The sequence below is a fragment of the Nelumbo lutea genome, chromosome 5 (genome assembly GCF_056320005.1).
Source record: "Nelumbo lutea isolate HS-2025 chromosome 5, American lotus-T2T, whole genome shotgun sequence".
NCBI lineage: Eukaryota > Viridiplantae > Streptophyta > Magnoliopsida > Proteales > Nelumbonaceae > Nelumbo > Nelumbo lutea.
In genome coordinates, this window is record NC_142688.1 from 22,526,025 (window position 1) to 22,552,912 (window position 26,888).

Below are 26,888 nucleotides of genomic sequence, written 5' to 3' on the forward strand. Positions count from 1 at the left end.
AAAATAAATCAAAATTTACAATCTTCATTGATACAAAAGAAAAAATATATTGCAAATAAGCCAAACCTTAAAAAAAGGGCTTATTCTTTGTAGAATTACCTGGATTTATAGGAAAGCAAGTGAATACTTTGCAGTATTTGCATTCCTAGGTTTGGGATCCACGCCATTATTTTGTGCCAAAGAAACGGCATGCCGTACTCCCCAAGGTCTCCTCTGATTAGATATTGAAGTCTAATACATTAATCCAAGGGCGGAACCAAGTTATTGGATGGGGTCTCTTTGCCCCCTCCTCTACTTTTGTTAGATTGGGAAAACTTTGCTTCTTAATAATCACCTATTAAATCTCACATGATAGTGAGTTGGTGACATCCCAATTCCCCATTAAAATGTTATGGTTTCACCCACTTAACACTTAACATCTCACATATTAAAAAAAAAAAGTGTTTATTTTTACATTCGAGCCTTTTGTAATTGATCCAAACCCTCTCACCCTCTCTCTCCCCTTTCATCTCCTCCCACCCTATTTTTGTCCAAACATTGTTCTCTTCTACCCCTTATTTTATATTATTGTTCGTGTTCTTGTTTAGAAAAAAAAAAAAAAAACAAAACAAAACAAAAGCACCCATATAAAAGAGTTAAGGGTCCGATGAGTTTCTCTCTCTCTCATGGATTATCTCCATGCATAGTGTTTAGGCCATGTTTGAGAGTGTTTAAGTTAAAAATAAGTGCTTAAAAACAAGCGTTTATTCAAATAAGCACTTATTTGCATTTGACATCCAATTTTTTCAAGTGTTTATTTTTTAAATTAAGCACTTATTTTATATTGTGCATTTGGTAGTCTTTTTATCTAATGAATACTTAAATAAGCATTTGTAACTATTTTGTCCTTTATTTTTCTTTCAAAATTTCAAAATGTACCCTTTGAAAGCACTTTAAAAAAGTAATTTTATGAAAGCATTTTTACAAAAACACTTTTATGAAAGCACTTTTATGAAAACACTTTATAAAACATAAAACTGTGTTCGTAAAAGTACTTTCATGAAAGTATTTTTATAAAAGTGCTTTCATAAAAGTGTTTTCATAAAAGTACTTTCATAAAAGTGCATTCGTAAAAAATGCATTTATAAAAAATGTTTTCATAAAAGTACTTTATAAAAGTGTGTTTATAAAAAATGCTTTTTTTTAGAAAAGTTAAACAATTTTATTGAAGAAATGAGAGGTACACAAGAATGTGTACAAATACAAAAGAGGGGCTAGCCCCCTGAGAATTACACAGGAGGACAGGAATCACAGTACAGAGTCTCTAGAATAACTCATAATTTTGCTAGACCATCTGCTATTGCATTTAGTTCCCTTGGGATCCAGGTTAGAGAAACATTCAAAGGAGCCAGAAGGTCCAATTTCCTGTTGTTTCAACCATCTTATAGTATTGGCTGAATCACCTTCAATTGAGACGCTTTGGATACCCAATTTGCTGACTAGGCGAATCCCTATTAGAGCGGCTAACACTTCTACCTTTGTGGAGTTAGCTATCACAATCGGACCACTATAAACCCAACATGTGTGACCATTCTCATTTCTTAGAATTCCTCCAATGCCGGCAGCTCCGGGAATACCATAAGCACTTCCGTCAAAGTACTTTCTTAAAAGTGCTTTCATAAAAATACTTTCTTAAAAGTGCTTTCATAAAAGTACTTATTGTATAAAAGTACTTTCTTAAAAATCAACTAAGGATAAATTTGAAAGAAAAAAAATTGAATAAGTGCTTATTGTATAAACACTTAAAAAAAGCTGGAAATTTGGGCTTAAAAAATAAGCCCTTATTTTTTAAATAAGCACTTATTTCGAGCTTACTAAGTGCTTAATGACCCAAATAAGCACTCCCAAACATGACATTAATATAATGTAATATAGCATTTTCATTACCATAAGCCAAAAAAAAAATGTTATATACCCCCCCCCCCCCCAAGAGAAAATTCCTATGCGCCCATGCGACTTTATCTGCAATAAAGTCAGCAATTTGGTTGTCCTCTCTAAGTGTAGTCTATAACTTTCTTTCTTTTAAGGTTCCATTTGTTTATAGTACAAATTTCATTTATGTTGGTGTAAATGCAAAAAAGTGCAAATGGCTAGGTGTAAGTTATGTTTTACTATTATTTTAGATTCGACGTTGTTTTGTTTATTTGTGAGAAGTAAAATGATATGACCCCCACTTTATAGGAACAAAGACAATGGAAGCAACATGATGTGATCCCCACTTTATATGAGAGAAGATCAAGGTAAAAGGTAGGAGAAAGGCAGTGTAAATATTGCCTCAATTTTTGCACTTTCAATAAGTGCAAATGTTGCATCAGCTAAGACTGTAAGGGTGCAAAACATAGTAAAGAACATATGTAAAACTGAACTAGGTGCAAGACTCGTATCTAGCTCACATGCGCACCACAAACAAATAGAAGTATAGAACCTTAATAATCACACCCTTTTCTTTGGGTAAACACTGCATGTCAAGTAAAGGACAACTCTTCAGGACAATGTAGACCTACCAAATAAGTATTAAACTATTGTATTATTTATTAAAATTTAGCTTAATTAGTTCACACGAAATCCTTCAAAGCCCAAATTTGACTTACTTTTTTTTTTTTATGCCAGAAAGGAAAGTTTCAATAATTTTATAAGCCCAGATAACAATCAGATTCAACAGCAGAGAGAATAAAATGTGAATTGATAGACCAAGTGCCAACTGGAAGAATTGCACTTTATTATGACTGTGTCAATGAATAGCTATTAAACCAATAATAACACCCCATTGCAGTGGCTATGGTTATTGTTTGTTAAACAGCTCTTAATACAGCCATCAAGTGCAGCTCATTCTGAAAATTGGCATCATTAACATTGAATTAATTTGTAACATGTTGAATTGCATCTCATCTAATCTTGAACTTGTAGACTCTTTGGTTTGAATATGAATTCACTTCTATTTAGTTCAATTACGCGTAATAAGGTTATTTTATCCGTTCGCCACTATCCATATCATTTACACTAATTCGGCTCCATCAAATTGTTTATAAATTAATCTTTTGTTCCAGGGGTAAAGAGGTTTTGGTAGTCTATATCCTTGATGTTAGATAGGCAGATATCATTTCATAAAAGGCCAAGCCTTACCTACTTAATTATTTCGATAGGGATTCGGATTTTTTGGCTTTGACAATTCATGAATTTTGAGAAAAGGCCAATTTTGACCCAGACAGACTTTGGTGTAAAAGGCCATTTGTAGACAAAACATATAATGTTTGAAATGATGTCAATAGATACATTAGACAACAGATAAAATAATAAAAACATGCTTATGTTGTACTTTGTTAAAGTTTGAAAATGCCACTTTAGATCCCAAATTTGAAAATGAATCACTTTAGATATTAAAATACAAATTTTGTTAATCTTTAAAAAATTACTTCGAGGATTTTATCAAGTTACAGTCATTAAAATAACAATAGTTAATTTAACAGTAAATAATTAGCAACAGTTAAGAGTGATTTATTACTTAAACACCAAATTAATTAGCATAGTTAATAATAAACTAACAATCACTTTTTTACTTATTTAACTTAACTTAGCAACTTCGTTTTCTAATTAAATTAATTTACCTAGTTTCTTTAAATACTTCAATTACTTATTTTAGTTTATTCGACTATTAGTAATTTAATTTACTTATTCACCTTAATTAGCTTTGATTGCTTAATTAGTCTATTTACTTAGCTTAATTTGCTTAATTAACTTAATAAATTAGTTAATTCACTTAGTTGACTTGATTTACTTATTTAGTTTAATTAACTTAATTTCTTTAATTGACTTAATTTACTTAATCAGTTGGTTAATTTTCTTAGTTGACTTATTCAATTGGTTATTTCACTTTGTTGACTTATTTTACTTACTTAGTTTAATTAGCTTTATTTATTTAATTGCTTTATTTACTTAATCAATTAGCTAATTCACTTAATTGGCCTAACTTATTTATTTAGATCGGTTAAATATGTTTATTTAATTTAATTTACTTCTTCAATTGTTTATTTTACATTGTTGGCTTAATATACTTATTTAGTTTAATTATCTTAATTTCTTTAATTGCTCTATTTACTTAGCTTAATTTACTTATTTATTTAATTAATTAGTTATTTCAATTAGCTGCATTATTTTTAAAATCGTCGTTGACCTGAGCAGTCGATTGAATCGCTAACCTATTCAATCTGGTAAATGGTTTTTAGATCATTTTTCATTTTAATTATATATTTTTTTTCAAAACATCATGAGTTGGTATATTCGAACCATACAATCAAACTGTTGACCTAGAAATTAGTAGCCAAAGCAATCCATTTTGGGTTGGTTTTTGAAACACCACTTAATTGGCTTAATTTATTTATTTAGATCAATTAGCTTTGTTTGTTTAATTTAATTAACTAATTTCATTTCCTTAATTAATTAATTTACTTACTTAAATGCTTAACTTGATTTAATTATCTTAATCAATATAATTTATTACTTTATACGACCATATATCCTGGAGTAATTTACTTAATTAACTTTATTAAAGTAATTCATTTTCAAACTTAGGGTCTAAAGTGACACTTTCCAAACTTTAATGGTGCCACATAAACATATTTTTATTATTTTATTCATAGTTTAATGGATTCAACAATGTTGTTTCAAATGTAGTATGTTTTTGCCTACAAATGGCATTTTTTATCAAAGTTTTTTCTTTGGAGTTAAAGCTGGCCTTTTTACAAAGTTTAAGAGTTGTTAAAGCCAAAAATCTGCAAGAATACTTTGGACTATCCCCTAAGTGAGAATTCTTGGTGTTCCGCTTCACCCCATTGACTTAAATAAATAATCCATGTAATTTATGACTTTGGCATGTAATGAAGTAACGGACGTTTACAATGAAGGTGTTTTATAACCCAATTATCTGTCCAAAAGGATATCATTATTTCATTGTCTATCATCCACTTTAAGCCCTTGACAAGAAGATCCCTAGATTTTAAAGATATCCTTATATTTCAAATACATCTTTTGTTGGTGGTCTCCTCAAGAAATTTATAGTTGATAAGATATTTATTGACGACCTATAACCAAAGTTTTGGCCAACCACCGGAAAGACAGCGGAAGTAGAAATTCACTGCATGCACCTTTAGATCTAATACCTTTGTTGTGCATTAAGAGGAACTAACAAAATTAATAAACAAGCTCTGTGCACAAGAAATGTATACAAAATTAATAAGTATGCTTTAGCCATTGAGTTGTCGACTATTTCTATACAAGTCATTTGTATCTCTTATTTTGTTTGTCCAAACGTGTTTAAGGTGTAACAGAAAATCAAGGCTTTGATTTATTATGTGTTTGGAGCCATGGATGTTTATTGACTAAATGTTTTGTATTTGGTTTGTTTGAAAACCAAAAAAGTAATGATGAACCTGTTTATTGACACTTATGCACCATTAGACGCTACATCAACAAAACATTGAATAAACGCCTACTCATTAAAAAAACGCTAAGGGGATATTTGATTCCGTTTATATTTATCAGATAAACGCTACCACCTCAGCGCCAATTCAGCTTTTGGCACAATAAATGTTTATTGGCACCGAAACCACTGTTTGGTGGTAGTGTTTAATCAAAAAAGGGCAATAAATGTTTTCCCATTTTTTTTCACGTAAGTGTGAAAATAAACGTTTTCCCATTTCTCGCTTCCCCCATGGCTGTGCATTTCATGAAACATATAGCTTACATGGAGCTTACGTGTCGTATGATATGGCACCCGCAAGTTTTGATCCGGTGCAACCCAATCTACCATCTCATGATTTTCTTCTTTTTGTTTCTCTATTCGTTGAAACCCTGACCACGAGCAAGCTTGACGCTGCCCGCAGATAGATGATCGGAAGAGTGAGACTGGAGCCCGGAAGAGCAGTGGACGTCGTTCTTCGTTGGCAAGGTAATAAATCTATCGCTTTCTATTCTTTCGATTTTCCCTCTATTTTTTCCTAAGTTCTCTGTCTATCGTTTTCTTCTTTGAGCCTGTGTTCTTCTCTGTTTATCATTTTCTATCATTTTCACCCTTTACTCTTCATCATATATTTCTTCTTTGATTTTGAGCTTGGAAAGATACTCATTGATTGCATCTATCACACTGTCATCTTGCATTTCTTGATCCTTGTTAGAGATGGACTGAGAAGCAAATCCGTTTTGGCTATAGTTGATTTTACTTGTTATACTGCAGATTATTCAGTTGATTTCGGTTACTGTTGATTTCACTTGTTATACGCAGAAGCAATTTGGCTAATTTGAGTGTTTACTTTAGCCATATACAAGTAAAATAGAAAATCATGATAAAAAACTCAGAAAGGCAATAAATTCCCAAAAGAAAACAAGTAGAAGCAAGGTTGCCCCTGTCAAACCAATCTCTCGGACAATAGGTTTCAGGGCAGATGTGTAATGGACACCCTGCCTCTATCTTTGTCATCTCAGAGAACAATCTATTGATGAAACAGCCTGTCCATGAACTGCAAACCCCACATCACTGCAGTGTAACACAATGCATTATAGTTAATGTGCCTTCATCTGTTTCTGCACCTACATCCTGCATTTCTTTGAAAAATCTTAGTGCTTCCTTTTGGCCTTCAATTTTGGGCATAACCTGTGATAGTTGCCGCCCATTCCACCATGTCTTTCTGCAAATCGTCAAACAACTCTGCAACTTGTAGATATATACATTTTGTTGCATCAAATATTCAACAACCACATTCTAGATATATACATTTTGTTGCATCAATAAAGATCTAACTCAAACCTACCAACCAAAATAGTTTGGCAATGTATTTGCCACCCAAGATTGACATCGAGGGCTGCGGTACAAGCCTTAAAAAGGGTCGAGAAAGTGAAAAATACAGGGCCTGTACCTCCCCTTCTCATGCACTTGTAGAGCAAATATTGACTCAGTGAAGGGATTGTAGAGTAAAACCATCTAAAGAAATGGATTAAAGTGCTCAACCTGATCAAAAAGGATATGGGGGATAAGGGTCCATGGATAAATAAAATTTAGTAAAGCATCTATATGAGCTTGGCCAAGTGAGAATTGAGAATTCATATGGAATAGTTTTTTATAAAAACTCTGTTAATTTATAATAAATTTCCTTATTTTTCTTTAGCAAGAAAAAGGAATGCCTCCTAACCCAATTAACAAAATATTAATGAAATAACAAAATAGAAGAGAGAGAGAGAGAGTTATATATCCACCGTTGAATGTGGATTATATCATATTTTCACCGTTTGATCTAAAAATCGGTATTTAAATACAAGCACATGCAATTTGGACTGTTGGATTGACTAATAGATCCTATACACCAAAGTGAAAGTCTCACACTGAAACATCCATATGGTTGTTTCTTGAAACACCCACTAAACAGCGTGAAATGAAAAAACATTTATTGTGCTGAGTTGTAAACAAAACTAAAAACGTTTAAAGTGTGTATTTATTATATAAGCGTTTTTCCAATAAACGACCACCCAATAAATATAAAGAGAATCAAACACATACTAAAATGAAGTTTCCCCTGATAGATTAACACAATGAGAGAAATGCTGAAATGACAGCTATATGACAGAATTTATTCAATAAAAGCCCATTATTCCAAACACACAATTACTTGTTTCAGCGGAGCTGTGGGTTGATAGCATTTTAGGTTGAAACATGGAGTTTAAAGTACATTGAGAATAGATATAATTACTTTACCCGAAAAAAGAGAATAGATATAATTATAAGGGATAAATATGGTGGATCAGAGAATTGGATAATTAGAGATCAGAGAATGTGGTAGATCAAAGAAGGATAATTAGAGATTAGCAAGCGTGGATCCTGTAGCGGCTCATTTGGTCATTTACCAGTTTCGTGCAGCTCGGAAGTTGTTTACTTATTACCAGTCGGCTCAACGCATTTTTTGACTGCCTGCGGCTGATAAGTGCAAACCATGCGCATGATATGCTGAAATTGCCCGAGTAAATCCTTCACCTTGGAGTTTTACGACGGTTAAAACCCTCGAGGAGGAAACTCGCAAAAAATTCTAATCATGGTTGGGATCGGAGAGCCCTGCAAGCTCAGGAATTAGGTTAAATGACTGAAATCAGTTCAATTGGCATTTGTAATCGTATTGGCAACGAATTCGCTCAGTGAGAATATTGGGTTTTTATGGGGAAAGGAGGTGGCTGCGTGCCGAGCAAAAAGCGATTGCCGTTAGTTTCTTCCGATAATCCTCCACAAACGGCAAGGGAGGCGCCATTACCTACTGAAGACAGGAGCCCGACTACTGGTGCCACTGTTTCAGTTGAAGATACGGCGTCGCTGCCGCCCCATAAGTTGAAGATATTCATTGTGTTCTATTCTATGTATGGACATGTAGAGAAGTTGGCAAGACGGATGAAGAAAGGTGTGGATGGGATTGAAGGTGTCGAAGGGGTTCTGTTTCGTGTTCCGGAGACATTGCCGGATGAGGTTCTGGAGCAGATGAAGGTTACTCCTAAAGATGTGGACGTTCCGGTGATATCTGCCGCGGAGCTAGTGATGGCTGATGGGGTTTTGTTCGGATTTCCTACAAGGTATGGATGCATGGCAGCACAAATGAAGGCTTTCTTTGATTCTACAGGGCAATTGTGGAAGGAGCAGAAGCTCGCCGGGAAGCCAGCTGGGTTCTTTGTGAGCACCGGTACGCAAGGAGGAGGTCAAGAAACCACTGCGTAAGTCTACTACTCTCCGCTCTATTGCGTGAAGAAGGAGAGCCTATTTTCTTTTTCTTTTTTTTTTCTTTTTTTTTTTGTTGTTGTATGCAACTTTGTAGGCCCATCATGGTAAGGTCCTATTTCCTAATGTTTGGATGCATGTTATATACTTATATGTAGAAGAAGTTTGTGATTTGTTGCTTAAAAAAGGGTAGGGGTACTACTTTTGATTTGATACACTTTACGCTGCTATTATCACTTTCATACTTGGAAGTTCGTGGAATATAACTGACGCAGGTGAGTCATGAGTGCCACTACGGTAACCTCAAGTTGATCTCTAAAAGACCTCCTTAACCCCAAGAGATCCTGTGTAGGATCCATCTATGCCAAATAACTAGCCACAATTTTACCTGTTTAGTATAGCGACCCAAGGGTCCCCTAGTGATCAGATAAAAGAGGCAAGAAAAAAAAATCTATGCTGAACTCCTTGTTTGATTGGATTGCAGATTGACCAATTCGAGAAATGATAACTTTGCCTAGTGCCTTGTATTTTGCATTTACTTCATGCTTCACCACTAGAAATGTATTGACTGTTATAGATCAAAAGATCTAAAAGAAACAAATACTTGCCAAGGCATCGCCTAGGCGACTAGGCACCCTTGGCTGGGTATGGAGGTGTCAATTGGACTGGATTTGGTTCAACCCAATCCAGTCCAATGTGAATCTACTTACAAGTGGACTGGACCCAATCCAGTCCAAATCCAATCCAATATATTAAAATGTAAATGGATTGGATCCAATCCAAACCCAATGAAATATAAAAAATTATATAAAAAAACAGAACATATAAAAAGTTACAAACATATATTAAAATGAAGAAAATCTGAAAATTACAAAAATATACACTTTTGGCATTGAAAAAACACTTTTGTAAAAGTGCTTTCATAAAAGTACTTCAATGAAAGTACTTTCATAAAAGTACTTCCGTAGAAGTGCTTTTATAAAAGTACTTTCATATAAGTGCTTTTGTAAAAGTACTTATATAAAAGTACTTTCGTAGAAGTGCTTTCGTAAAAGTGCTTTTGTGAAAATGCTTTCGTAAAGGTGCTTTCATAGAAGTTCTTTCATATAAGTGCTTTCGTAAAAGCATTTTCATAAAAGTGTTTTCATGAAAGTGCTTTTATAAAAGTACTTCCATAAAAGTGCTTTTATAAAAGTAAAAATACTTCTGTAAAAGTGTTTCTATAAAAATACTTCTGTAAAAGTGCTTTCATGTAAAAGTACTTTTATAAAAGTGCTTTCATAAAAGTGTTTTGTAAAAGTACTTTTGTAAAAGTGCTTTTGTAAAATTACTTTCGTAAAAGTACTTTCATAAAAGTGATTTTATGCTGGCTTCAGTTTTGATTGCTTTCAAATTGGACAAGGGTTTGGCCTCATGATCGGATTATTGGAAATTTGGTTTAGATCCAATTCAGACCGATAAGAATATTGACCAATTTATTTTGGATTGGACCAATCCAATAATTATAGCGGACCGTCCAAATCCGATTTGATAAGGTTTGGATCGGATTGGATCCAATCCAAAACCGGTCGATTGACACCCCTAGCTGGGCACCTCACTTGAACACCTTGACTCATGGCAACAAGGTGCCAATTTAGTACGACAAGGTGGGCGCTTTATTATAATATCTATTATTCATATTGATACATCTTTTTTTTTTCTTTGATAAGTATTCATATTGCTGCATCTTACTAATATGCATGTTTATACATTCTATTATATACTATATTATTATTTATACCTTGTTTTAAAGTTTTACTATTGAAATTAAAAAGATTCGGTGGTTTTGAAAACAGAAAAATAAAAAAGAATAGAAATATAAATATGTTTCTTTTTTTGTTCTCTCTCTCTCTCTCTCTCACACACACACACACACACACACACACACACACACACATTAAATAAAACAGCAGCTCCATCCTTGTTCTTTTTTTTTTCTCTTTTACTTATTCTATTTCTTAAATTTAATTGTATAAAAATACAACCATATTTAGTTGCTAAGTATTGAGATTAAAAAGTATTGAAAGTATTGAGATTAAAAAAAATGCAATACTATTGTCCTAGATATGATTAATTGGCATGTTTTAAGAGAAGATTTAATGTTCCTAATAAAGAGAAATGTTTTTTTCCCAATTATATACATGCTGAATGGTATATAAAACTAGGGAACTAGGTAAACTTAGTTTTTATTTTGTGAAATTCTTATCACTTAGGGTCGCTTAGGTGATTAAGCGCTTCACTGTCACCAGAATCGCCTAGACGCCTTTGACAACTATGAAATTGATTGTAAACAGCAGGACAATTCCTATTCATTAAAAAACAGGTCAATTCCTTATTGGTAGACCATGTCAAACATTAAAAATAACCTTTGCAACTTTTTTTGATAAGCTATTTTTTATTGCCTCTATCATGAATAACTGCATCTCATGCTTCCTATAACCCTGTTCTATGATGGTTTAGACAAACTAAGAATATATTTAAAAATGGAAGTGGTGTAATCACATTTATGGAGGTCCTACACATTGTTCAAAACATGTATCTATAGAACGTTTCCTGTTTGTAGGTCACCTTTCAATAGATAAACCTATCTCGAGTTGTTAACCTGCCAATTATCATAGGATCATTAAGAGATGAAACTTTAGGGTGAGTTTGGGAAGAGTACAATGTACAGGACAACCTTGTATATGGTACTTTTAAACCTTGTATTTGGCTATTTTCACTGTACATATTTGTATTTGTACTCTTCCCATACTGAGCATTACATTCGTATACACTTCTTAAACTAGACTACTTAAAGGAGAAACTAAACAAGGTAATCTCAGTATAAAGTGAAATATTATATTATGAACCTCAAAAAGTAATTACAAAGCCACTCCTCCATGGAGGAGATGGAGATCCCGTATGATTTCAACTATATACTGTGATCTGTTATGTACAATATATTCTTGAGCATGTACCAATTTCCCTAAACCAATAATTTGATTCCATTGATCACAAAAGTGTTGGTAGTTGAGACCATGAAAATCCCTCCACAATCCTGCCTGTCCGAAGACCATCCTCTCCACCCTATCCATCACTCTCTCTGCTGGGGATGCTATCCCTTGAAATACTCTGCTATTTCTTTTTATACACAGGTTCTAACAGATTGCCATAAGTACCAGCATCCATAGAAACCTCCCCCTTCTGTTAAATCCTTGTGCAGGCCATTCAGAAGTAAGTCTGCATGCCTGCATACATTCTGTGGGGTTAATCAAGTCCTAAAGAGGTTCAAAAGGTGTACCCACAGAGTAAGAATATGACAAATGGACCAGTAAGTGGTCAATCGATTCCATGTCACCTACAGAGACTGCACCTGTTGATCAACACCATGCCTCTTGCTCTCCATTTTTGAGCCAAGCCACCATCAGGTGGTATGTGATTGAGGTTCTCTGGTGGAGAGCTTAGCTTTTCAGCCTCCCAATCAAAAATGTTTCTTCTCAATCTAGGTGTCCACACTGCTTGCCCTCCAATCAATTCACTGTCATTGTTTCACCAGTGCTTCTTGATCAATTGCTAATGCAAAAATGCTGTGATGAAAGACTTCCAAGGGATTGGGCCCACACCATACATCCTTCCATAAATTCACCTTCTCACCATCATCCACCTTGAAAGCTATCAATTTCAAGAACAGATCTTTCTGCTGTATAATACATTTTCAAATGCTTGATCCATATGGCTGCAAGACAGGGTTAGTTTCTCAACCCCTCCCTGAGTCCCTGTATTTGCGATCAATTATCCTCCATAAAGCCTCCCTTTCCACTCATTACCTCCACAGCCATTTGTCCAACAGGTTCACTGTGGAAATGGTCTGATGCCAATACCTCCCCCACCAGTTGGTAAGCAGACCTGTGAGTCTGTGACCATGCTACCAAATGGTACTTCCCTTCATCATCTGTAGCACTCCATGAGAAATAACACCAGGGCTTGGTTCACTTTGGAGGACTTGATTTTATGTTGAGGAATTCTCCTAATTTGCAATATCAATAGGTTTCCTAGGAAGCCAAGGATTATATTTTTATCCCCAAAGCCACCTTTAGAATTCTCAGATTCTAGTAGATTCTCTTCAAGGAGAAGAGGATCTTCACATACCCAGTGGTATATCATCCAGGCTCGTGGAAAGGATGAGAGACCAAGCTGATCCACTAGGAGAGTAATCCCTTCCCATGTGTCAAGTTGAATAAATAAATGCAGCCTCAACCACAGAGATCAACCTGTACCCCTGGTTTGATGGAAGGAACTGATACAAAATCTCTTTGCAAGCTTTAACTCAATCCCATTTATAAACCCAACCTAAATGCCAAGTCTTTTGCTTCTTTTCTGTGTAGAAATATAAACTGAATTATTTTGGTTTTGGAAGAATGTCAAAGACTATTATTTCTTTCTGTTCTCTTGCCTTTAAAGAAAAAATATATCCTATTTTTTCATAAAAAATGAGTGTATATTTTTTTTTATGAATGCTGATGATAATTAAGTTCCACTGTAATTGATATAAGAAAAAGTTAGGTTCAACATGGATGTTACTTATGATGGGGAAAATCCTCTCACAGCAGAATGTCTGCTTACTGCCTTTGACTTTTCTGGACCTTTTTTTTTTTTCTGTTGGAGCTGCTTCCAGCACGCCATATGTGGACCTCTGCTCCGGTGATTCATTTTAGTCAATTATAAGTTTGACTAATATTGATATAAGTTCAATTGATAGAGTTTTTTATCAACAATATAAAAAAAATGATCTAATGTATGAGATGGAACAGAAATCCTAGATCATCAAAAAAGTTTGGAGTTAGGGAACAATACAAACATAGCAGATGCTACATTGAATTACTCCTTTTTTGGTGCGTCTGTTGTTTATTATTATTTTTTTTGGGTTTCTGTCAATTTATATTGAACCCCTGCAAATTTTTTTTGATAATTGGGATGCGTGCAGGTTGGGAGGTCCAAATTTATTCAATGCTCTACTTGGGTGGGAGGAAAGCATCATCTGGGATTTTCTTCAGAGCTTGCTCTATGTTTTTGGCCTTGCTAGCTTAACAAGTCTTTTTACCTTTTTTTCTGTCTTTTTCTTGGTAATGAAATTTCTCAATATGTATGTGTATACCTTTTTTTTATCAATATGTATGTGCATACCTCTATGACAACATCAACTAACTTGTAAGATTGACTGGTTTCTCTCTTCAGATTTCTATACCAAAACCACACAATTAGGTCCTAAACCTTTTTTTCTAAGTTGGTTATTTAATGTGTTTTTTGTAATTAAAAATAATTTATCTTTTCATTTGTTCCTTTTGAGCAGAACTTTCAATATCAAGATGGGGGTACGGTTAATCTTATTTTTATGAGAAGAGGTCATCAATCTAGATTCAAATTGTTTTTTTTTTTTTTTCTTTTATATTTTAAAGTCAGCTATAATGAAACTGGCAATACAAGCTGCTTTGTTTTCCAAATACATGCTGCAGAATTTAATGCAACTTCCTGTCTGTCATTCGTTTTTCATCTTCTCATAGATCTTGTAAATAACAAGCGACTTAGCTGGATTTTTTTTTTTTTTTTTTTTTTTTGCATGTGAAGTATGTATTTGTTTTTTTTACAAGAAGATGGAAAATATCAACCAACCTTACAAGTCAGTTGATACATACATACATACATAGAACAAGCTCTTAAAAAAAGCTTCGATGAAACTTGCTTCCTACCCAATAGAGCATTGAATAATTTTGGACCTCGCAACTTGCATTCCAATTATCAAAAGACTTGCAGGACTTCCCATCCAAAATATATTTTTGTTAATTTCATGATTCTTTCAGTTTGACAGTCTCTTGCAATTAGAGAGAGAGAATTGTCCGGTGATGGAGTTTTGAATTCACTGCAATTAGTCAATGACCTGCTAGTGTCCTTTGTTTTGCAACTTATTTCTTTGCAGTTGGACTGCAATCACCCAGTTAGCCCACCATGGGATGCTCTTTGTTCCTATTGGGTACACCTTTGGAGCTGGAATGTTCAGAACGGACTCCATTAGAGGAGGTTCTCCATATGGTGCTGGAGTTTTTGCTGGTGATGGCACAAGAGAGCCAATTGGGACAGAGCTGGCGCTTGCAGAGCATCAGGGCAAATACATGGCAACATTTGTCAAAAAGCTTGCCCAAGCATGACTTATATTGACCAGATTGTTCTCTCTTACATTCTCTCTCCTTGTTTATTGATTTGAAGGATAATTATATATTATGATTCTTAGCGTGTGTTTTAGGTTTTAGGACAGTCAACATACTGTTCTTGTCCTGTTCTTTCTATTTTATTGTTCTGGCGCATTGATCAGAAAGTTGTGTATGGTTCAAAAACTCCTTGTTTTATTACAAACTCCTTGTTTTATTACATTTTTAATAATGATGAGTAGTTGGATGTAGATGTGTTGCTCTTTGAATGGTTAAAACACTTGCTCCATTTGAAAATAATGCCAAACTATATGCAATTTATCCATTGGCTCATCATTGGTTTATATATTCTGTTCACAAGCACAAGCATGCCATGCGATTGTTAATCCCTATATCCATGTAAAAGAGCTCATACAACTATGTGTCATCTTTATCTATGGCCTAGCCAAGACCAGGCTTCCAGCCAATTCCAAATTTTGTGTTTCTGCTAGTCAATAATATTCTCCTTTGACATTTTTTATGTAAGAAAAATAAAAGAGAAACCTTGTAACACAATTCTTCTCTCAGTTATTACCTGAAGGGGATTCTTCCTTAATCCTGTCTGATTACATTTCAGTCTTTGGGGATTCACCAGGTCCCTCAGATTGGACGCTAGAACTGCTCTTCAGCATTAAAAAGAAGGGTTGCTTTTCTTTTGATTGATCGCATCTTGGTCCTGGGCCTGTTTGTTTGCATGTTTGGTGCTATCACAGGAGTTCACAATCTCTACCATCTCTACTTGGATAATGTACCTTTGCTGTGAGGTTTAATCTCAATGGTGCTAGGCAGCTGATCAAGGAACTAGCTGAACTACTTCCTTATCCATGCAGGTGAAGAAAAAACGGTATGTTTACTTTCATCATTCTCAACATAATCCTGACATTTTCTTTTTCTGCATCCTTCCATTTGTACGTGTCCAAGCAAATCTTTGTTAACAAGAAAGAAAAACAACGAAGTGACAAACTAGAGATTATGCCCTTCCGGCAGAGGGCTTGACCAACTAGGGGCTGGGGGGACCCTTCATCTGGTTGGGGCACTGGAACTTTGAGACACAGACTTCCAATCTTTATTTCAAATCCCGATTTTGGTAACTTTGACATTTTTATCATGTACCAACACTAAAATGTCTTAAAGAAGGATTGATGCATTATGTCCTGCCTGGGAGATATACATACATTAATCTTGGGTCGTTTGTAAGTGATGAGTAGGATGTGATCTATTTTGCCTTTTTCCCCAATTGACCTCTTGATGATCCGTTGATTCTATTTTTCCTTATAATTTAGGGAGTGTTTGCCAATATATGTTTTTGCTGACAGCAGTTGTTTTTGTTTAAAAAACATACACATCAGCAAAATACCCCCTCATGTTTCATCTTATAATACTTTTGGAACTAGTTTACTCTCATTCATAAGAATAAAAGTATATAATTGATTTTGCGTCTCAATTTGTACAAAGTCATCCAGGACTTTTCTGAAGGATGGCACAGGAATTCTATAGCCACGGAGAAGAAGCAAGATTTTTTTTTTTTTTAATGAAAGAGAAGCAAGGTTTTTGCTCTTCACAAATCACAATGGCCTTTTCAGGTAAGAAACTAGACTTGCAATTTGTATCAATGTTTCATATATGCAAAGATTTTTGCCTACACCACTCTTTTGGCCCTCAATCCTGGTAAGATGATCATGATGGTTTCAGATTTTTTTTGAAGAGTAATAATAAAAAAAATTATTAATAGAAAAAAGATTTGAAGGTACTATTTTGGGCTCTTTAATATCACGATCCATGGTTGGCAAACAATACAAGAAGTCAAAGACTTGTTTAAGGGCTTAAATTTGACGATTTAGGGCTTGATCTGCAGTCATATAAACATGGTTCCCTTGATATATATTTTTTCTCTCCTTACCAGCAGCTTATTATAGGCGTGGGTGTTAGATGGCAAATCACCTATTCTTACTCATTGTTCACTCATTTCTGTATCAATTTTTCATTTTTATCGTGTACCAACACTCATTGTTCACTCATTTCTGTATCAACTTTTCAAATTCTGAGTCTGGCTTTTCTTTTCTTTCTTTCTTTTTTTCAGGCAGCAGCATGACATCATGCAAATAACTGGATCATGTATAGCTGTGAAGTTAAGATTGTTTATGGCTGGCATATTTTCTTTTTTACTCATTACTTGGTGAAATTTAACTGGCATAATTTGTTTATTCTCATCATCATCACCATGAGCACAACTAATTGAGCTATAGTTCCCTATGCATTTTAATTTCTCACCAAATGCAGATTACAGTACCATTGTCATCTTTCTGCTTCAGAAGAATGGAGGGGTCCCGTTTCTTTTCTATCATCCATCCCCCACTCCTCGAGTTATTGCTTTGATATCTATGAAATGAATATTAAATATTTTGTTTGTTACCCAATATTTTAAACAATAAATACCTTTCATTACAGAGATGTATATGCTGATCTTACATATTCCCTCCCTGTCTTTTGCTGATATTTTCTCTTCTTTGCCCCATATAAATCTGGGTCTGAGTTGTCATTTATTGCTGTCAGCTAAGGGTCAGCCTAATGATCTGACTATGTAAATAGCAGAGTTCTCCTCCGGTATGTTATTACAGTTCTGCTCCTGTAATGATATTCCATTCACTTAGATCTCTGTTCATACTTTTACAGAAACAATAAAGATATCTGTTCATACACCTGCTCCAGGAAATTGCTAACCTTAGATATGGGCAGTACTCAAAACGAGAGTAACCAAAGCACCTTAGTCTGTGGATTTAGACAAAACTCTGCATAAATAACAAGGAAAAAGTTAATGGCAATCAAAAAATTTCGTGGTAGGTGATTCATGTAATTTTTTCATACCATTCAATAGGCTTTAGTTTCACGGTTTAGATTGATGAGTTCATACTGTCTGGTCGATACTGGATATGTCCCATCAAAGAGGACTCAGGTCTGGATATATCCCAGATCTGTTCCAGTTTCCAAAAGCTTCTTACAGGGGACTACTAACTCATACTCCAAAAATGCATATCCACGATTCTTTGTACAGTAAGTTCAAACCCCCCAAAAAACCTGCATTTTGCAATAGGTTCTAAAGTTCAAACGTTTTTTTTTTTTACAGTGAGTTCAAACGCTAAATTAAATATCACTTCTCGAAAATGTATTCCACTAAATTAGTACATTCTTGCCAGTTGAGAGTTGAGACTTGAGAGTGTTCTCATCATTGTTCCAAGTAACTACAGGAAGTCCAGAGTCCAAACTGAGTTAAAAGATAATAAGAAGACGACATGAACAAGAGAGAGGCTTTTATTAATCATAATCAAATTGAAGACAAGAAAACCAAAAAAAAAAAGTTATTTTTTGGGTTTTTCAGGAAACCTTGATGGGCTCAGATCGTTTCTTTATCTCTGTCTCTATAACTATCCACCTTTCGTGATTTTCTGCTTCTTTTATGTTCACTATTATAATCGACATCGACAAATGGCGACTGGTGAGTCGTACCTCAGCAAGTAAATTCCAACTCAGCTCAGCAAGACAGCCAGTTCTTATGCGTACTAATTAGAGCCGATAGAAGCCCTGCCGATGCCAACAAAAGGGGATCCGATAGGAACCCCTTTCCATCCCGAACATCCGAAAAGGTCATCAACCAATCCGCAGCATCTTGAACGATGGAGAGCTTCTTCATCAACTTCTTCTCCCCCAGTTTACGCATCTCCTCCGCTTCCTTATCGTACCCATGGCCCGTCGATTTAGCGAGCTCGATACGAGACTTCAAACTAGTTTCTTTCTCAATGATCCTTTTCAAGTTTCTGGTTTTCAAGGTAGTACTACCGAAAAACCCAATGAATTCAGCCCAGGCCGCGATCTTCTGCAGCTTCAACGAATATTTACTATCGAGGAGACCCGCTTTATTCAACCAAACGAGCTGCTCGACAAAGTAATAAAAACCCTCACCTCCATAAGCGAGAACAGAAAGGATTCTCTCTACGTTGGAATCGAAACTGGCGTTCCTCAGAGCGTTCAAGTCCTGAACGAATTTACCTAATCGAAAGGCTTTTCGACTAACGCCGACACTGGACTCGAAGCTTCTTAGGCGACGATTTAAGGGTAGGGATTGGGGAAGAACCGAGGAAGCGAGGATGATCTTCGTAGCGTACCTGGAGATTTTAAGTAGCTTGTCGACGCCATCCCTCTTCGCGAGGTAAGCTTCAAGATGATTCAAGAAATCTCTCTCTTTCTGTGTATTGGGGACATCATTGCTAGGCTTTTGAGCAGGAGCCATAGTAGGGGGAAGAGCCTTGGCTTCGAGTGGAGGTGCGGAATGGCGGTAAATGACCGAACGAATTGCTTTAATAGTTTTAGCTTACGTCATTGCTTTCTTCATTACAACATGCACAGTTCCCGTTCACGTTCATCAATCAGAGCCGTGCAAGCTCTGCTAAATCCCATGGTTTGCCGCAAAACCGAAATCCACATCGATGACCGTCTGATTAGAAATACAGTAATTTTGTTACAAAGAGCCGTTGCAAGATCCACTCTCTTAAAAGGAATTTTGAGTTGCTTTAGAACTTCAACTTGCTTTCTGTTCTCTCCCGTTCCCCGTCAAACCAAACACAACCTAAAAGAGGGTCCATGGTCTTCAGAACTTAGAAGGTGAAGACTGAGGAGGGCGCAGTAATATGTCCATGCCCATAGTTATGGAAACAGTCAAACAGAACATGTTTTGTCTTATGCCCCTTTTGGTCATTTACTGCGACCACAGTCTGAAGCGGTCCGGTATTTGAAATCAATGTAGGGGCGGCATTTTTTAAGAAAAAAGGTGCTACATTTTTTAGGCTTTAAAAAAAAAATGCTGTTTTTCAGAAAACGTTTTCTTTGTTTGGGGCCGTTGCCGGTTGCTGTTATAGATGTTTTTTAATATTAAATCGATATATTATTGAGTTCGGCTTCAGTCAGGGCAAAGCCTGTTCAAGCACCCTTTACTGCCTTTCATTGAGAATATCTTCATGTTTGTTTTATTTTATAAAGAGATATTCCCGATGCAAGGGTGAAAATGGCTGTTAGGATGGTGTCGGTACAGCTTTGCCCTGATAGAAACCAATCCATATATTATTGTTGCAAACAGTAAAAAACGAGAAAATACTAAAAATTATATTTTCTCACATTTCTCAATTTTTAAAGATGGTTTGAAAAACGTTTTTTCAGAAAAGCATAACAACCAAATATTAGGCATGATCTGAAAAATAAATTTTAAACGTGGCACTACATTTCGAGAAAAGACATCTGTTTAAAACACGAATACAGTTCCCTTTTTATCAAATTCAAAACGCCAGTTGATCTCTCTATTGGACGGTGATGGCGGTTTCTGCCACATTGGCTGCATCCACCGTCTAACAAGTCTGGACTATGCTACAAGAGCTCCAATTTTGAGATTTATGTGGAGTGTGTGCAACGTTTTTTTTCTGGGTGGGGACCTTTGTAATTTGGGTTTAGTGTTACTTTAGTTCCCCAATTTTAAAATGTAGCAATTCAGTATCTGAAATTTTAAAATATGATAATCCAGTATATGCCGTTAATTAACTGTTAATCATCTGCTAAGTGATATTAAAAAAACATAAATACCATTCAAGTATCATCTTATTTTTTTTATCAACTATTCAGGCATCGACAAAAAATTAACAGTCCCAAATTCTTGCTTCTTCTATTCAAGAAAGTTGAGGTCACTAGAATGCCCAGTTAAACGTAACTCCATGAATGAAAGAAGTAAGGATTTGGAACTGATAATTTTTTTGTCAACGTTTAGATGGTTGATAAATTCAGGAACCGAAGTGACACTAGGCACAAAGTACATGGTATTAATCAGGAATTTTCCCCTTTTTGTGTATATTCAATCGTCAAGCTAATTGCGATACAACATGTCATCTCTATTAAGTGAATTTAATGGTTTACCATCAGTTGACTGTTGACGACTTATTATCTAATTAGTTCCGGTAGAGATTTGGATTTCAGAGTCCTGTTGTTAATGGATTTATGACTTTATGTATTGTTCTTACATTCTAGATAGCAACGGCCAACTGGTATTGGTTCAGATATTTCGATTCTGGATCTGCTCCTCGAGAGATGTTTTCTAATACATGGTGGGATGTGCCTATGAGGTAGATGCGACTTGCGCTCTATGAGGAGCAGATCCCAATCCAGATATTTCATGTGACATGCTGACATAAAGTGTCATGGGATTTTCTCTTAGCACACCTCACAGCTCCATACCTTCATGTATTGGAGATGTTCCCAATGTGCGGCTGGAACACATTGTGATGGTTGTGAGAAGAACGTTCTATGAGGACCAGATCTGAATTCTTCCTTAATGATTTATTCATGACTTAGTAAGTCATTTATCTTGGCAAACGTTTGCTTGGATAAGTGTATTTATCATTGTTCTTTATTCCCTAGTTAAAATCGTATAATGAATATTTTTGCTAAAAAAAGTGATATTATTGAAGGGATAATATTGTCTTCTCACATATTAATAGTTTTTGGTGCAAATGGATACATAATTTACCTAAATCTTAAAAAGTACTTGCCCAAATAAATAAGATGCTCGAGAACCTTTCTAAATAGGCAAATGGCTACCCTACCGAGCCCTTTTTTTGAAAAAAAAAAATCTGGATTTTTTCCTCACAGAATTGGTCTTCACAGTTCACACCCATCACATGATCTCCTACAAGTAAAATCTCTATACACACTTCTGAAACATAGACATCTAGTTGCACATTAGGGTTTACATTAGTTTTGAGGAAATCTATAAACCATGAAGTTGGCTAGCTACTAACACACATTTAACGTTGCTGGATTGTTGTGTTAACACACTTATTAGCAGCCATTTACCGATCATATGCACTTTAATTTCCTTTCTATTTTTTATCTACTAAAGCTTAATTTGAAAGGAGTACAAATGCAAATATGTAGAATTGTAGAGTGCAAAATCTTATATTTTTTATTATTTTTTATGTATTTACACGGTAAATATTTGTATTTATACTCTTTCCAAATTAAGCTTAAAAAAAAGGTAAAAAGAAAAAATGTGCCCAAGACTAATATCAGAAATCTATGAAAGTTATAAGGAGCAGGGCTTAATCCAAACTCGGCATGCTTCTGCCTTTAATAGAATAGGTTAAAGCATCAAAATATAAATAAAGGATAAAAATTAACAAACAATAAAAGAAAAATGCTTAATTTTTACATGATTTTTTTTTTAAGTTCTGCAAAATCTGATATACAATATTTCTAAATCTTGTATTTATACTCTTTCCAAACTGAGCCTTAATTATGACATAGTATGAATAACACTATCATCTAAGTCCGGTCCCAACCCGATTAAGCCCATGTCAAACCCGTAGCATTTGCCTAAATTAAATTATTAATTATTTACTGAAATTAAAAGAAAATGTCATGATAAAAAATCAATGGGCAGTATGCATCCATATCATCACATGGTTCACTATCCTAATCAATATCATTATGATTGCTTTGTCAAGAACCTTGGGCTTTTGAGATTTTCAGTTTTTCACCGGACTATAATAAAAGTAGAGAAAATTCTAATTCCCATCTGCTTCTATTTTTATTGTTTTAAAATGAGCAGTGAGACATTTGTTGAGTTCTGAATCGGGCATATAGATCCGATTCCTCGAGTGTAAGAGAGAATAAAAAGACAATAAGAAGAGCCGTTTAACAGGCGAATTCTCTCTTTTCCTTCGATTGTTTTAAAAGGACGGAATTTTTCACGTGAGGTGTTTTAATTGTTTTTCTCTGTTTTACTTACGTTGTGTTTGATTTGAGGGATAAAGATTTAGGCAGAGTTTGGGAGTGATTATTTGAAAAATAAGTAATTTTATCTATATAAATATAGCAAGACAGTCCACATGACCATGCCTCTCCAATTCTCCTGCTCCACACCTCTTCCTAAGTTCCTGTTTTTTCAATTTCACATAATCTCTCTCTCTCTCTCTCTCTCTCTCTCTCTCTTTTTCTCTCTCTCTCTCTCTCTCTCTATATATATATATATATATATATATATATAAAATATATATATATATATATATATAATATTAAAACAAAGTGATCAAGAAATTTTTTCATTTTTTTGATTTTTTGAGTTTTTATTCTATCTTATTTCTTTGAAACAACCAATGAGATGCATTTTCCCAATAACCAAAATAATTTCTTCTCCTAAACTACCTCTCCCACTATCCCTCACTTTCTCCAAAATTATCTCTAATTCCTATTTATCTTCTAAATGATCTCTAATTCCTATTTATCTCCAAAATTATCACTAATTTAGTAGAGAGTTTCTCTCCTAAATTATCTATAATTCCTACTTATCCTATCCCCTACTTTTTATCTATATCTATCCAAAGAAAGTTTAACTCAATTTAACATGTTATTTAAGTATTTAAATAACAAAATATTTTAAAAAACAAAATATATAACATAACTATATTTTAAATAGTTAAAATAAAGAAATTATGTAATAAATTTAAAAAATCTAAAAAGTAGAAAAATAATTATAACATAATATTGAAATTAATAATAATTTAATATTTTTACATAATATTGTAAATAATTACTTTCACTTATATCAAGTAATAATTCAAGAAAATAACTTTCAAAAAAATTAGTATTTATTAGTAATAGTTTGAAACTCTTATTCTATATTTATTATATAATTATATATATACTAAAATTAATATTTATTGTTTTTTGTAATAAGTGTACTTTCAATGATTATGTATATTTTTTTCTTTTGTTATTTAACAAAAAACTTTTAATAATTATTGGAGATTAAATTACTATTATTGAAATTTTTAAATTTAATTTATTGTACTTATTGTATTTTTGTTATAAGTTATTGATTAATATATATTAGAGATTAAACTATTATTTAAGATTATACTATTTATTGACTAAGTTAATATATTTATAGTATTTTTGTAATTTTTGTAATTATCATCTTTGTCATTATCAATATATTTTCAATAATTGTGTATTTTTGCTATAAATTTTCAATAATTATTTGAGATTAAACTATTGTTATTTATCAGAGATGAGACTATTAATTTAGCTGAAATCATGAATGTTCATGAGTTGGTTCGATTCAGTCGTGGGCTATTTAGCCAACCAAATTGACCTAGTCAGGTTAGGGAGTTTGTCAGCTAAAATTGACTAACCTTTTTGTGAAAACCGACCTATTCAATTTGTATCGATTTTTTGGTTTGGTCAGTCGGTTCAAAAGATTTAAACATAAAAATTTAATTTAATTTTAAAAATTATAGTGCAATTATTATAAATAAATTTAAAAATTAGATTTATGATATAAAACATTTTAGACTAAGAAATATGGAAAATTTTCCACTTTTCCATATTAAAAATTATATTTAAAATATAATATATATATATATATATATATCCATGGTTAGGTCATTTGATTTTGGTGAGTTTACAAATGGCTTGGTCGAATTGGGAAAATTTTGAACCAAAGCCAACCTAAAATACTAGAAAACCGACCAACTCAGGACGAGTTAATCAGGTATGTCGATTTCATTAGTTTGATAAATAAACCTAATGGAAATTAATTATTGTTATTTTTATATTATAAAATTTTATTAAAAGTAGTATATAAAATATGAATAATTATTAATTATTTATAAAATTGAAAATATAAAATAATTGTATACTCTTATGTGTTTTTATTAGGGCCATTTACTATAACACATCTTTAGGAATGACAATTTTCCCCATCCTTGACAGGGACCCGACTTCCCCGACCTAATGGGGTCGAGGATAGGGATTGTTTTGGCGGGGTGAGGGCGGGGACACGGATTAATAGGAATCCCCGGTCGGGGTCGAGGTTAGGGTTGGGGATGGGGATTGTGGTCCCCACCCCACCCCGACCCCGATTATATCTATGTATATTAAATGTTATTTATATTAAATATACTATTATATTATTTATATTATATATACATATATCAAAACATATTTAAAATATTATTTTATAATTTAATTTTTTATTTACTTTAAATAAATTTAATTAAAAATACCATTATCTGAAAACATTATAGGGATTTGGGTCCCCACGAAGAACCCATCCCCATCGGGGATCAGGGATGGGGGTTAATTTCAGAATCGGAGTCGGGGACAGGGAATATGATCCATGCCCTGTTGCCATTCCTACACACCTTATAGTTTTACATATTTACTTAAACCTACCTTATAGTTTTCATTTTACTAAAACATCCCATATATTTTATAACTTATTTACTTGATCAAACTTTCATTAACGAGTGTTTGTTTTGCCATTAGATCCATGATTTTTTATTCCAAAAATACCCATAACACACTTTTTTGTATAAAAAACAAATTTGAGCAAATATAACCAATAGAGTGGTTGCCCTTGTCTTATTAAGGGCAAAAATGGTATTTTTATTTTTATTTTCTTTTGATTAAATTTATTTAAATGAACATTAGGTAAACAATATCATTTTCCACTACCATCTAATGGAAGATTGATCAAATCCATTGCAAATTATAAGTGGTGTTTTAATAAGATGCTAACTATAGGATAGATTTTAATAAATCCATGAAACTATAAGGGATATATTTTAGTAAATGACCATTTTCTATTATTTAGCTTTCCCTTAATAAATCCCATGCATTGCACGGGTCCCCGCTAGTATATATATATTAAAACAAAGCGGTAAAGAAAATTTCTCCCCCACTTTCTCAGGATTATATCTAATTATAATTTATCTTCTAAATTATCTCTAATTCCTATTTATCTTCACAATTATCTCTAATTTAATAGAGAGTTTCTCTCCTAAATTATCTCTAATTCCTATTTATCCTCTCCCCTACTTTTTATCTATGTCTATCCACAGAAAGTTTGGATTAAAAAATTTAAGAATTATTTAAATATTATAACAAAATTATATAATAATGTTAAAATATTTATTAAAAACACAAAAAATAATTTCATATTTTTACAGAATATATCAGGAAATTATGTACTAACAATTTAAATTATGTTTTTTCTGGATTATCAATTTAAATGCATTTTAAATATTTAATAATATATAATAGCTTTAAATAAATAAAATTCAAATAACAAAGAATAAATAAATATTTGATGGACTATTTAAATATTTATCATAACTATATTTTAAATAGTTAAAATAACGAAATTATCTAATAAATAATTTTATATTTTTACAAAATACATCATGAAATTATGTACTAACAATTTAAATTATGTTTTTCCGGATCATCAATTTAATTTTTTTGAAACATTTAATAATATGTAATAGCTTCAAATAAATAAAATTCAAAGAACAAAAAAGTTAAATATTTTATAGATTATTTAAAATTTAAATAACTAGATATTTATCATAACTAGATTTTAAATAGTTAAAATAACGAAATTATGTAATAAATTTAAAATAATTTAAAGAAGAAAAATAATTATAACATAATATTGAAATTAATAATAATTTAATATATTGCAAAATTATTAATTAAATTATGTAATAATAGTATAAATTATGATTTTATTCATAATTAAACTCCATAAATAACTAATATTTTAAAATTTAAATATTTTACATATTATTAAAGTATTTAAATAACTAGGTATTTTGAATAACAAAATATTTAACATAACTAGATTTTAAATAGTTAAAACAAAGAAATTATGTAATAAATTAAAAAAATCTGAAAAATAGAAAAGTAATTATAACATAATATTGAAATTAATAATAATTTAATATTTTTAAATAATATTGTAAATAACT

General features: G+C 33.1%; 2 protein-coding genes across 6 annotated transcripts; one reads left to right on the forward strand and one right to left on the reverse strand.

Annotated features, from left to right (window-relative positions):
* Positions 1-5,866: 5,866 nt before the first annotated feature.
* On the forward strand, positions 5,867-15,254 carry LOC148850954 (putative NAD(P)H dehydrogenase (quinone) FQR1-like 2). Of its 3 annotated transcripts, XM_088947030.1 has the most exons (3): positions 5,867-5,983; positions 7,933-8,778; positions 14,775-15,254. In XM_088947030.1, the coding sequence occupies exons 2-3, from the start codon at positions 8,234-8,236 to the stop codon at positions 15,001-15,003; spliced, it is 774 nt and encodes a 257-aa protein (XP_088803156.1). In that variant the 5' UTR covers positions 5,867-5,983; positions 7,933-8,233; the 3' UTR covers positions 15,004-15,254. The 3 variants fall into 3 exon arrangements, with proteins under 3 accessions (XP_088803156.1, XP_088803155.1, XP_088803157.1); XM_088947029.1 differs by lacking the exon at positions 5,867-5,983 and having other exon boundaries at positions 7,833-8,778; XM_088947031.1 differs by lacking the exons at positions 5,867-5,983; positions 14,775-15,254 and adding an exon at positions 13,785-14,081 and having other exon boundaries at positions 7,841-8,778.
* Positions 15,255-17,461: 2,207 nt separating this feature from the next.
* On the reverse strand, positions 17,462-19,556 carry PEX11A (peroxin 11A). 3 transcript variants are annotated; one of them, XR_016099693.1, is made up of 4 exons: positions 18,547-19,556; positions 17,908-18,117; positions 17,764-17,831; positions 17,462-17,668 (listed from the first exon to the last, which is right to left on the reverse strand). XR_016099693.1 is itself a non-coding variant. In XM_088947032.1 (2 exons), the coding sequence occupies exon 1, from the start codon at positions 19,325-19,327 to the stop codon at positions 18,572-18,574; it is 756 nt and encodes a 251-aa protein (XP_088803158.1). In that variant the 5' UTR covers positions 19,328-19,556; the 3' UTR covers positions 17,652-17,831; positions 18,547-18,571. The 3 variants fall into 3 exon arrangements, 1 of the variants encoding a protein (XP_088803158.1); XR_016099692.1 differs by lacking the exon at positions 17,908-18,117; XM_088947032.1 differs by lacking the exon at positions 17,908-18,117 and having other exon boundaries at positions 17,652-17,831.
* Between the last annotated feature and the right edge of the window lie 7,332 nt (positions 19,557-26,888).